Source organism: Cetorhinus maximus, chromosome 22 (genome assembly GCF_964194155.1).
Source record: "Cetorhinus maximus chromosome 22, sCetMax3.hap1.1, whole genome shotgun sequence".
Classification (NCBI taxonomy): Eukaryota; Metazoa; Chordata; class Chondrichthyes; order Lamniformes; family Cetorhinidae; genus Cetorhinus; species Cetorhinus maximus.
In genome coordinates, this window is record NC_135900.1 from 76,892,546 (window position 1) to 76,906,476 (window position 13,931).

At 43.4% G+C, this 13,931-nt stretch overlaps 1 protein-coding gene across 2 annotated transcripts in view; it reads left to right on the forward strand.

Annotated features, from left to right (window-relative positions):
• The first annotated feature begins 1,024 nt into the window (after positions 1–1,024).
• LOC144696796 (differentially expressed in FDCP 6 homolog) overlaps positions 1,025–13,931 on the forward strand; it is an 88,434-nt gene continuing 75,527 nt past the window's right edge. The window contains exons 1-2 of one of the 2 annotated variants that reach the window (XM_078568543.1): positions 1,025–1,323; positions 10,247–10,387. In XM_078568543.1, coding sequence (XP_078424669.1) covers positions 1,228–1,323; positions 10,247–10,387 — 237 coding nt within the window. In that variant the 5' untranslated portion in view covers positions 1,025–1,227. The remainder of the gene's footprint in view (positions 1,324–10,246; positions 10,388–13,931) is intronic. The other variant, XM_078568544.1, reaches the window with a different exon arrangement.

Genomic DNA, 13,931 nt, shown 5'->3' on the forward strand with positions numbered 1-13,931 from the left:
ATTAGACTGGTCAGTGCATTTCTCCATTAGACTGGTCAGCGTCTTTATCCATTAGACTGGTCACTGCCTTTATCTATTAGACTGGTCAGTGTCTTTATCCATTAGACTGGTCAGTGTCTTTATCCATTAGACTGGTCAGTGTCTTTATCCATTAGACTGGTCAGCGACTTTATCCATTAGACTGGTTACTGCCTTTATCTATTAGACTGGTCAGTGTCTTTATCCATTAGACTGGTCAGTGCCTTTATCCATTAGACTGGTCAGTGCATTTCTCCATTAGACTGGTCAGCGTCTTTATCCATTAGACTGGTCACTGCCTTTATCTATTAGACTGGTCAGTGTCTTTATCCATTAGATTGGTCAGTGCCTTTATCCATTAGACTGGTCAGTGTCTTTATCCATTAGACTGGTCAGTGTCTTTATCCATTAGACTGGTCAGTGTCTTTATCCATTAGACTGGTCAGTGCATTTCTCCATTAGACTGGTCAGTGTCTTTATCCATTAGACTGGTCAGTGTCTTTATCCATTAGACTGGTCAGCGTCTTTATCCATTAGACTGGTCAGTATCTTTATCCATTAGACTGGTCAGTGTCTTTATCCAAACACTGGTCACTGTCTTTATTTAGACACTGTTCTTTGCCTTCATGCCGCACTGATCAGTGTCTTTATCCACAGGATTGTCAGTGTCCTTGACCATTACATTGGGCAGTCGCCTTTGCACTAGCCACATGTTGATGACCCTGTTACCAGGTCACTAGCCCCTGGATAAGGCAGGTTTTCTGTTATAACCGCTGGGACTACATGTTTGAAACTCTCTCTCTCTCTCTGTTGGTGATAGTTGGAATTATTTGAGGGCGGTTTCGAGGAGCCAGTGCGATATGTTCACAGCCCCTGTGTGAACTCGGGTGCTGTGGGCCAGAGGACACACCCAGGCAACTGATCGGCCACTGGCGGCTTCGCCTGTCCGCAGAGCGAGAGAGAGAGATTCGGTCAAAGAGAGCGGAAGCTGAGGAGGGAGAAACACAGAGAGAGAGAGAATTAAACCGAGCTAAGCAGGACTGGCGGGGCGGCTTTCGCGATCGGGGAGCGGGACTGGGTTGCTGGGGTGTGAATGTTTGCAGCCAGAGGGGATCCAGAGCCAGGGCAGCAGTGAAGGGATCAGTTTGCAGCCTGATCCTTCGCTGACCAGTGGACTTCTCTCGTTCCCGGTGGGATTTGCTGTGAGCCATGGATTTAAAAACGGAGCTGCTTAAATCGATCTGGTACGCCTTCACCGCCCTGGACCTCGAGAAGAGTGGCAAGGTTTCCAAGTCTCAGCTCAAGGTAAGGGAAGCTGCCGAGGGAGGGCAGGAGACTGCAAACCATCTAATTCATCTGCAAAAGCACTTCAGGTCTGAGCTGCCAGCCCTCAGGCTGGTGCAGAGACTCATGTGCAGCAAGTTCTCCCAGTGCCCTCTAACTCCCATCCCTCACCCCCATTCTTGGCTCAAACTTTGGGGTTGGTCAACGTGCCTCAGTCGGGAGCAGTCGGCCTCTCTCAGGTTGTGGGTTCAAACCCCACTCCTGAGATTTGGGGTGATGCTCCAGTACTGAGGGGAGGGGAGGAGAGGGGAGGGGGTGCTGCAGTGTCGGAGGTGCCCTCTTTCGGATGAGATTTCAAACCTCTGCCCCCTCCAGCGAGCACTAAGGAATCCCATGTTTGACTTCACGGAAGAGTTGGGGGGGATCAATTCTCTGTCTGGTGTGTCTGCCCAGCAAATCGGCTTCTGAAAGTGGATGGTGCCTTCCATTAAAAGGGAAAGGGTCAATTTCATAAACATAAAGGGGAAGAAGCAAACTATTAAATAGGCAAATTAAAGGGGGAGGCCCAGGCAAGAAAAAGAGCAGAAGTAGGCCACTCGGCCCCTCGAGCCTGCTCTGCCCTTCCATAAGATCATGGCTGATCTGTTTGTGTTTCAATGTCCACATTCCCATCTACCCCCCAATAACCTTTGATTCCCTTGTTGAACAAGAATCCATCTCCCTCTGCCTTAAAGATATTCAACGATCCCGCCTGCATCACCTTCTGAGGCCGAGAGTTCCAAAATAGCACAACCCTCCGAGAAAAAATATTTCTCCTCATCTCTGCCCTAAAAGGGCGACTCCTGATTTTAAACAGTGCACCTGGAAGGGTAAGAACATTAAATCTGTGCATTATTCAAGATTGCTGAGGTAAAGTTCCTATTACAGTTTAACTCCGGTGAACAGCTTTTTCTGTTCCAGCTTGCACTGACTGTAACAAGCTCATCCAGCTCACTAAACTCCCCTCCCCTCCCCTAGTGCCTGTACATACCCTGCCACCAGAGCTGTGTCCTACACTGACTCTATAACTCCCAGGTTACCACAATCCCCCTCAATCTATTAATAAATCTCTCATTTACAAGGGGATGTGAGATTCAAGTCTGTGCAAAATCGAGCTGGAAAAAGTCAACAGAAGACAACATAATTGATCTAGGTTAATGGGGTGTCCTGGGAAATTAATATAAATACCGCATAACCCAGGGAACTGGAGAGTGCAGCGAGTAATGAGTTGAAGAGAGTGAGGATAATGAGTTATAGAGACAGTGATGAGCAATCATTGGATCCCAGAAGCTAACAGCACAGAAAGAGGCCATTTGGAGCATTGTGCTGGTTCTGGCTCTTTGAAAGAGGAGCCCTGCTTAGTCCCACATCACCACTTTTTGTCTGTAACTCTAGGTTTTTTATCTGTCCGACTCCTGTTTAAAATTATTTTTAGAATCAGCTTCTGCCACTTTTACAGGCCAAGTGTTCCAGATCCCAACAACTCTCCGAGTGAAAACATTTTTCCTCATCTTTCCTCTAGATCTTTTGCCAATGATTTCAAGTTCATGGCCTCTGATTATTGACCCACTCACCACAGGAATAGTTTTTCTCTCTTAACTCTACACAAACCTCAAAACCTCCGTTAGGTGAAAACCATCATCAATTGTTGTAAAAACCCATCCGGTACATTAATGTCCTTTAGGGAAGGAAATCTGCCATCCTTATCTGGTCTGGCCTACATGTGACTCTGAACCCACAGCAATGTGTTTCACTCTTAACTTCACTCTAAAATGGCCTAGCAAGCCACTCAGTTCAAGGGCAATGAGGAATGGGCAACAAATGCTGGCCTTGCCAGCGACACCCACATCCCGTGCAAGAATGAAAAAAGGTCACCTCTCAACCTTCTCTGCTCCAAAGGGAACAATCTGAATTTTTCCACCGTCTCCTCAGAACTGAAGTCCCTCATCTCTGGTAACGTCCTGGTAAACCTCCTCTGTACCCTTTCTGATGCCTTCATTCCTGTTCATGAAGGTATCGGTAGGAGTGACCACCACACAGTCCTTGTGGAGACAAAGTCCCATCTTCACATTGAGGATACCTGTTATTACACAGCAGTTGGTAAAGTTGAGCTATTTAAAATCCCAGAGAGAAACTTTAAACAACTGTCTATATTTTCAAGTGGTATGATCGAGATGCAGTTCTGAATTCAGGAATCAGACCATCAGTTCTCGAGCGGTTTTTTACATCAAACTACATGAGGTTTTTATTAATTTACACAAGTTAAACATATACTCATGGCTACAAATTACTACTACTATAGCTTCTTAACAAGTTCCCAAACTAATCTCCACTAAGGCAACAGCAACCCATAGACTTTAACCACACATCAAGCAAAGCATTTTCCCCTTACAAATTCAAAATGAGGTTCCTTGCATTTTGGTTCCTTTTCAGACAGTTGTAGGCTTACAGCTGCTATGATGTTACAAGCCTCTGCTCTGCACACACAAAACTGGCTTTGTTATACCCAGCACTTCTCTTTGAATGTAAATTCTCATTGTATCACCAGCCCCTTTGAACTCCACCTCTTCTAACAATAAAACCCCTTTCATAGAACCAATTTTATTAGTAATATAAACATATTGCATGGTCTCTCCTAGCTAGGTGTAAGATTTTACCCCCAGTCTTTGAATGCTCTACCTCTACCTCTCTGTTTACATCTCAAAACTACTATACATAAAAGCACCCAGACTAGCTGGCTTTAACCCAATTAAAACACACACAGACACACCCACAGACTAAACCTCTATTTTAAGAAAAATAATTTCCAATAACATCATATACATTGATAGCTTCATGACATCTCCCTTCCTATCGAAAAATTAACCGTCATAATTCTAAAAGGCAGCTTTGTTTTTTTAACCCATCTCACACTATCTCCCACCTTATTACACTATTAAATTACCAGATGCATGCATTAACATAACAATATATATATACACAAGTCCTTGGTATTAACAGAAATCATGCCAGTCCAGTGTCCAGATTTAAAAAACATGTCCAATCTTCCTTTAAGCTTCAAACTCTTGGTAACACATCTATGAACAGATTTTCTCTTCCAGTAATATACGTAGTTTAAATGGTTGTAATGATAGACTCCATCTGAAAAGTCTTGCACTTTTGTCTCAAAATTTGTCCAAAAACTTCAAAGGACAATGGTCTGTATAAACAATTGTTTCTGATGAAATGTTTGCAACATAAATTTCAAAATGCTACAATGCTAACACTAAACCCAAAGTTTCTTTTTCGATTGTTGAATACCTTCTCTGTAGTGCATTCAGCTCCTGTGAAAAATGCCCTCGCGGTTTTTCAATTCCAGTGTCATCTGGTCTCGAAATGTTAACTCTGTCTTTCTCTCCACAGATGCTGTCAGACTTGCTGAGTTTTTCCAGCTATTTTTCTTTTTGTTTTGGATTTCCAGCATCCGCAGTATTTTGCTTTTATCAGCCCCAATGCCTATATCGCTTGTGTCAACTTAAATTGCTTGGCGTAATTGGGTACTGCCAAAACTGGTGTTGTAGTTAATACAGTTTTCAAACTATCAAATGACTTCTGACACTCCAGTGTCCATTGAAGCTTCTTGTTCCTTTTTAGTGGTTCAGTCAGTGGAGCAACCACTCAGCTAAAATTTGGTACAAATTTCCGGTAAAACCTACTCATGCTCAGAAATCTCAAAACTTCTCCTTTTGTTGTGGGCACAGGGAAATCCACGATAGCCTTGACTTTCGTATCTCCCGGAGCCACCTCACCATGTCCAATGGTATGGCCTAGATACGTAACTTTCGCTTTTGCAAATTCACTTTTAGCCAAGTTTATCACCAAATTAGCTTTTTGTAGTCGAGTAAATCATTCTTCCAGATGCTGTAAATGCTCCTCCCACGTCTGATTGAAAATGATTAGATCATCAATATAAACAGCACAATTGCTAGGACCTGCAATTGCTTTGTTTGTCAGTCTGTGAAATGTCGCAGGTGCATTCTTCACACCAAATGGCATGACTTTAAACTGATATAGTCCACATGGCATTACAAAAGCCAATATCTCCTTTGCTCTCTCCGACAACGATACCTGCCAATATCCTTTTAGCAAATCAATCTTTGTGATAAATTTCGATTGTCTCACTTTCTCAATGCAATCCTCCAACTGTGGTATAGGATAGAAGTTCGTTTTTGTCACCACATTCACTTTTCAATAGTCTACACACGGTCTTGGTGTTCCATCCGGTTTCGGTACCAGTACAACAGGCAATCTCCAGTTACTGCAACGAGTCTCAATGATATCATTTTGAAGCATGAAATTAATTTCTTTTTGTACTTGTGATAACTTTGCCAGATTTAATCTATAAGGTTGTTGCCTTATTGAAGATGACATTTCTATACATACATCATGTAAAGCTAAATGTGTCTTTCCCAACTTATTTCCGCAAATAGGTTTGTGTGACTGCAAAAGCTTTTCCAAATCACTTTGACACTTGCTTGGAAGGTAACTCGACATTTCATTTAAATTTTCAAGCAGCCCCTCATTATCCAATTTGATTAGAGGAAAATCAACCCTAACCCTAACCCTAATGTCCCCCCATTGGAATTTCATGAGCAATCCTCAGAATCTCATTTCTGTACCCTAATGGGATAACAATCTGATGCACCTCCCTCCAGCTTTCATTTGCTGAGACATGATCCGACCTCCATTTTCTCATTAAAATATCTCCCTAAAGATAATAACATACCGGAGTACATTTTGCTTCTGTTTCTGAATAAGCTTTCTGACATAATTGCAAATCATTTTTCTGTAACTCCACTAACCTCCTTGAGTTAAACACTTCAGCTGAATTAAAACAAAAATACCTGGAAAAACTCAACAGGTCTGACAGCATCTGCAGAGAAGGATACAGTTGACATTTCAAGTCCGTATGACCCTTCATCAGAAATAAGAAATATAGAAATGAGATGAAATATAAGCTGGTAGAGGGGGGTGGGACAGGTAGAACTTCAGCTGAATTGTCCTGTATTCTTTCCACCTGATAAATGTTATCAAACAAAGTGCCAGCTAATTGGATTTTGACACCTTCTTATTGCTTTTGAACTGCCTACCTTTCTTGTTTTCCCTGTTCTTCCCAATGAGGCTTTGATCTCACTACAACACAATCGGGAAACAATGCAGGATGTTCTTCTGTAACGCCTCTGCTGAAAACACTTCTATAGGCTGCTCAACTACCACAGGCATCATCCACATTTGTGACCCAGCTATATCATTACCCAGAATAAATTGAACCCCTGCAATGGGCAATTTTTCCACCTCTCCAACTATAACTTCACCCGACTTCCTCCTGCTCTTTAAATTTACCTTCACAACGGAATAGACTTAGTACCTCCATGAACCCCACTTATTATTACCTACTCCTGCAATACTCCCTTTGAACAACAAATACCACTATCCCACAACATTAAGGATTGAACCATAGAACCATAGAACACTACAGCACAGAAAACAGGCCATTCAGCCCTTCTAGTCTGTGCCGAAATATTATTCCGCTAGTCCCATTGACCTGCACCCAGTCCATAACCCTCCAGACCTCTCCCATCCATGTATCTATCCAACTTATTCTTAAAACTTAAGAGTGAGCCCGCATTTACCATGTCAGATGGTAGCTCGTTCCACACTCTCAACACTCTCTGAGTGAAGAAGTTCCCCCTGATGTTCCCCCTAAACCTTTCCCCTTTCACCCCAAAGCCTTGTACTCTCGCGTTTATCCTACTCCACCCTGTACACATGGAAAGACTTTCCTTTCACTTAGAAAATCTTTAAACATTTCCGCAACCTGCTCCTCAGAATTCTCTTGAGTAAACTGTGAACACATTCTCACTTCTTTACCTATCACTGATTCTCCGTTTCACCCGTACACCTGTTTCTCCTGTGCCTGAACCTCAGAACCCACAGTACTTTTACTTCCAGAGCTTTTCTGGACCCCAATAATTCCTACAGAATTTCCCTGTAACCTCCAGCACACTGACTTTGTATGCCCCACTTTATTACATGAAAACATCTCAATTTTCAAATGTCACTTCTACCTTCAGCACCGTCCTTTTTATTCTGAGAAAAAACTTCCTGGGAACTTCCAGCTACTCCTTCTCTTCCCTGACTACCTGCCTTCCTTTCACCTTCCCACTTTTTCTCCTTTTCTAATTTGAAAGGGTGACGAGAAAAGATTTAGCTCTACGAGCTGACTCATAATCATCAGCCTTCTCTGCTGCTTGTCTTATAGGATCAAACCTCTGTTCCTCCACATGAGCTCTCACTACAGAAGGGATTGAATCTTTAAATTTTTCCAAAAGAATTGCTTCCCTAAGAGCTGCAGAGGTTGTCCTATTTTTTAATGGCCATATCCACTGGTCAAAATTACTTTGTTTTACTCTTTCAAACTCAATATAACTTTGCCCAGGCTGTTTTCTCACATTCCTAAATTTCTGCCTGTTTGCTTCAGGAATCTACTCATATGCACTCAAAATAGCCTTTTTCACCACATCATAATTCATCGATGTTTCTTCTGATAGTGAAGCATATACCTCATGCACCCTACCCACTAACTTAGACTGTAATAATAACGTCCAGTTATCCTGTGGCCATTTCATCTGTTTAGCCAGCTTCTTAAATGAAATAAAGAATGCTTCAATACCTTTTTCCTCAAACTTTGGAAGAACTTGTACAAATTTAAACATCTTTCCACTGGGTTCTACTCTGGAGACAAGTCCTTCCCCACCTCCTGGCATCTTTTTTTTAACTGACAACATTTTCAGTTGGAATTCTTTTTCTCTTTCCTTCTTCTCTATCTTTACAATTTCTAATTCCCTTTCCTGTTCTCTTTTTCTCTCCTGCCTTTCTATCTGTTCCCTTTTAAAAGCTATTTCCCTGTCCTTTGCTTGTTCAAATTCAAATGTCTTCATTTGTAATTGAAGTCTCACTGCCTCCAGCTGTGACTCACTAGTGTCAGGTTTCACTTCCAACTGTAGATGCTGTGCTAGACTTTTAATTATATCTGATTTCCTAGCCTCTGTAGATAACCCCAATTTTAACTTATCTGCCAACTCTATTAACTTACTTTTGGTCTTTTTCTCCAACCCAATCAGAGTTATATCTTTTACTCCCAGACAAGTCTTAGCAATTGCCAAAGCCATCTTGCAGTCTCGTTACTTCTAAAATACCTCACCAGCTCCTGAATTCAAAGTGCTTCTAATACTCATAACCTTAAAATTCACCAATTCCAAACCAGTCAAGGAATTGGGAATATTTTTATCCTGCAAGAGCCCCCAATTGTTATGACACAGTGGTTGGTAAAGGCTGTTATTTAAAATCCCAGAGGGAAACTTTAAACAACTGTCATAACCTATATATTTAAGTAGTGTGTTTGAGTTGCAGCTCTAACTTCAGAATAAAACCACCAGTTCCTGAGCGGTTTTTTACATCAAACTGCATGAGGTTTTTATTAATTTACACAAGTTAACCATATACACATGGCTACAAATTACGACTATCATAACTTTTTAACAAATTACCAAACTAATCTCCATTAAAGGCAACAACAACCCATAGACTTTAACCAGACACCAGGCAAAGCATTTTCCCCTTACAAATTCAAAATGAGGTTCCTTTCAATTTGGATCCTTTGCAGACAGTTGTAGGCTTACAGCTGCTATGATGTTACATGTCTTTGCTCTGCACACACGAAACTGCTTTGTTATACCCAGCGCTTCTCTTTGAATGTAAATTCTCATTGTATCACCAGCCCCTTTGAACTCCACCTCTTCTAACAATAAAACCCCTTTCATAGAACCAATTTTATTAGTAATATGAACATATTGCTTGGTCTCTCCTTGATGGGGGAAGATTTCACCCCCAGTCTTTGAATGCTCTATTCAACAAAATGCAAGTGTACCTCTACCTCTCTGTTTAAATCTCAAAGCTCCTATACATAAAAGCACCCAGACTAGCTGGCTTTAATCCAATTAAAACACACAGACACACCCACAGACTAAACCTCTATTTTAAGATAAATAACTTCCAATAACATTATATACATTAATAGCTTCATGACAATACTCTATATCGTGTTGTGTGGCACTAGCTAAGTGGGATAGATTTTGAACAGACCCAGCATCTCAAGATTGGGCATCCCTGAGGCACTGTGGGCCATCAGCAGCAGCAGAATTGTACTCGAACACAATCTGTAACCTCATGGCCTGGCATATCCCCTACTCTACATTTACCATCAAGCCAGGGGATCAACCCTGGTTCAATGAAGAGTGCAGGAGGGCATGCCTGGAGCAGCAGAGGCATACCTAAAAATGAGGTGTGAACCTGGTGAAGCTACAACACAGCTTGCATGTTAAACAGTGGGAGCTGCAAGCGATCCCAAAACCAACAGATCAGATCTAAGCTCTTCAGTCTTGCCACACCCCGTCGTGAACAGTGGTGGACAATGAAACAGTTAACTGGGAGTATTGAGCTGGAAAGATGTGGAGTAATGAGTCAGAGAGTGGATAGTAATGCATTGGCGGGAGTGTAGTAGTAAGCTGGATTTCCAAGAGTCAGTGTGAATAATGTTGTGAGTGATGAGTAAACTGCTGTAAAGAGTGGAAATGAATGAACTGGAGGGTGGGAGGGAATGAGCTGGAGACACTGAGGAGTGGAAAGCTGGGAGCATGCAGCGAGAAGCTGGAGAGAGTGGACTGACTGGTGTAAGGAGCTGGAGCTGGCCCAGTTGGGAGCACACAGTGAGACTGCCAGTGGTGTGAGAGGAGAGTTGAGTTTGTGATGTGCTGTTTGGTCCCATCGACAGGACTCCATTGAAATGCTCCTGTGTGTTTTCCAGGTGCTGTCGCACAACCTGTACACGGTGCTGAACATTCCCCATGACCCTACCACCCTGGAGGAGCACTTCCGCGATGACAGTGATGGACCTGTTTCCAGCCACGGCTACATGCCTTACCTAAACAAGTATATCCTGGACAAAGTGAGTCGGTACACAGGATTCTGCTTTGACTGAACATGACTCTCAGCGTGATGTTCCCATGCTCACACCAACCGTTTCTGTTCAGCCTGGCTGACAGTGGGGGAGGGCTTACACATGCGCACACACACACACAGCAGCACAGGGTACAAACAGGGTACAATACTGGTGCCTGGCTTCTCTGCCTCCCTCCGAAACCTCACCCTTGCCCCATTTCTGGCCCAGGCACATGACTGGAAACATACTGAGGTCTGAGCAATAACTCGCATTTATATAGTGTTATTAGCATAAAATGTCCCAAAGTGCTTCACAGGAACATGATCAAACAAAAATTTAACACTGAGCCACATGAGGAGATATTAAACAGGTAACCAGAAGCTTAGTCATAGAGGTAGGCTTTCAGGAGTGTCTTGAAGGAGAAGAGAGAGTGGGATGGAGAGGTTTAAGGAGCAGCAATATATTTCCAAGGTGTGTGGTTTGGAGGGGAATTTCCAGTTGGTGGTGTTCCCATGTCTGCTGCTCTTGTCCTTCTAGATGGTAGTGGTCGTGGATTTGGAAGGAGCCTTGGTAAGTTGCTGCAGTGCATCTTGTAGATGGTACACACTGCTGCTACTGTGCGTCGGTGGTGGAGGGAGTGAATGTTTGTGGATGGGGTGCCAATTAAGCGGGCTGCTTTGTCTTGGACGGTGTCAAGCTTCTTGAGTGTTGTGGGAGCTGCACTCATCCAGGCAAGTGGGGAGTATTCCACCACACTCCTGACTTGTGCCTACAAGATGTCCTTGTGGACAGGCTTTGGGGAGTCAGGAGGTGAGTTACTTGCCACTATGTGTTGGTGGTGGAGGGAGTGAATGTTTGTGGATGGGTATCTCGGAGGGTTGTGGGTTTGGAGGAGATTACAGAGATAGGGAGGGATAAGGCCATGGAGGGATTTGAAAACAAGGATGAGAATTTCAGAATCAAGACGTTGCTTAACCAGGAGCCAATGTAAGTCAGCGGGCACAGGGGTGATGGGTGAACCAGACTCGGTGCAAGTAAGGACACAGGCAGCAGAGTTTAAAATGACCTCAGGTTTACAGAGGTGAGAACGTGGGAGATCAGCCCAGGGTGTGTTGGAATAGTCAAGCCTAGAGGCAGAGAAGGCAGTGGATGAGGGTTTCAGCAATAGATGAGCTGAGACAGGGCTGGAGTTGGGTGACGTTTACAGAGGTAGAAATGGGTGATCTGAGAGATGGTGCAGATATATGATCGGAATCTCATTTTAGAGTCAAATGTGACACTAAGTTAACAAACAGACAGGTTCAGCCTCAGTCAGTTTCTGAGAGAGGGTTGGAATTGGTAGCTAAGAGATGGAGTTTGGATCAGGATTCCAAGCCAATGGCTTCAGTCTTCCCAAATTTTAATAGGAGAAAATTTCTACTCATCCAGTACTGGATATCAGACAGGCAGTCTGATCATTTAGAGACAGCGGAGGAGTCGAGAGAGATGGTGGTGAGGTAGAGCTGGGTATGTTCAGCGTACATGTGAAAATTAACACTGTGCTTTCAGACGATGGCACCAAGGAGCAGAATGTAGATGAGAAATAACAGGGGATTGGGGGACACCAGAGATAATGGTGCGGAAGAGAAGCCATTACAAATGATACTCTGGCTACGATTAAATAGATAAGAATGGAAGCAGGTGAGAGCAATCCCACCCAGCAGGATAACAGTGGAGAGGTGTTGGAGGAGGATGGTGTGGTGAACTGTGTCAAAGGTTGCAGACAGGTCAAGAAGAATGAGGAATCCTCACTTACCTAGCAAAATGCCCCATTAGTTTGAACACCTCTATTAAACCCCACCTCCAGCTTCTCTGCTCAAAGGACAATAACTCCAGCTTCTCCGGTCACCTCACATAACTTGATGTCCCTCATCCCTGGAACCATTCAAGTAAATCTCTTCTGTACCCTCTGTAAGGCCTTAAGATCTAGACATCGACAGTTCACTGCACTAGTCGCTGATGCCTGTGGCCCCAAGTTAGCTGGGTTGATCTCTTCTCCATGCCCCAAAAGATTAGAGAGGTCTCTAAGACCCTCGGCACCATGTCCTTTCACCCCTGCCTCTTTCCCCACATGAAGCTTAATGTTTTAATGTTTCCTAAGTTGTACCTGGCTGTCTTATTGGGGGAGACTGCTTGTGGAAAGTTATCACCAGGGGCCCATGCGAGGAAGGAAACAGTTGCAGTCTGAGCTTGGCTTATTGTACGTCAACACAGACAGGCTCACAAGGCTAGCGTTACTTTTTTAAAAATTGGTGACAGATTGTTCAAGGTTAAATGTGAAGTGTTACTGAGTCTGGTGGGCCCAGCACTCACTCTGATTGGGACCTATGCTCTAAAACAACTCTGCCTCCCTCTCTCCATGTACCGTCTGTAAATGTAGCTTCTCTCTGTTGTGTTTACACTTATTCCCAGGACGATGGTAATGTGAGAGCTTGCTCTGTCTGCTGTGGGTAAGTTAGTGCATGTCAGATAATGGTTACGCCCCACGTGTTTCCATGGATACGTTTATCTGAAGGTGACCTTGAATTGTCACAAATGCCAAAGATCTTGCCTGGATTATTGTGAATGATTTTTGAAAGGGATTGGATACCTCTTGTTTGGAAGTTTTCTCTGTGTGTCTCACTTTCCCTGGGCGGGGGAATCATCCAGGAGAGTGGAGCTGTCTGAGTGTTTCACACCAGAAACGCCAGGAGATTGGATGGGTGTCTAAGTAGCATAGTTGGGGCCTCGCTTTAATATAATTAATGGAAAACTGTAGGGTGCTCGGGTACGCAACAAAATCTGATTGGACGAGGATTAAACAGACAGAAATTTGTTGAAATAGGTCTCTGTCTATCTCTCGTTTTGCTGCTCCTCTATACTGCTTTGTTATTTAACTCTAACTGACTGTAAAATCTACTTTAGGACCTAGGGGTTGGCAGGGATTGGTGAAATTGGATGGAGAAATATTAGTTCTCCCCCAAACTTGGTTGGCCTTACCTGGGAAAGTGGAAAAATCCTCCCTCCTGACAAGTGCTTGGATTCAGCAACGGGGAGAGGTGATGTCCTGCTTGACACTCCAGACCTTCTCTAGAGTATTAATCCTTTCTAGATTTTAACCATTACGTTTTGTGTTTGAGAAAGACTCGTATTTTACAGAGGGCCTCCTCCCAGCCCTGGGATATCACAAGCACTTACCTTTCAAATTAAGTTGCACCCAGCCAGGCCCCACAAGCAGCAAGGTGACAACCATCAGATAATCTTTTTAATGATGTTGGTTGGGGTATAAATATTAGCGAGGAAACAGGGGGAACTCCCCTGCTCTTGGAATATTGACCTTTGAATCTTTTGTCTACCTAAGAGGCAGACAGGCCTTAGTTGAGTATCACATCATCATTGATACCTGGAATGACTGGGTTGTCTTATGAGGAAAGGTTGGACAGACTGGGCTTGTTTCCACTGGAGTTTAGAAGAGTGAAGGGTGATTTGATTGAAGTAAACAAGATCCTGAACAGCCTTGACAAGGTGGATG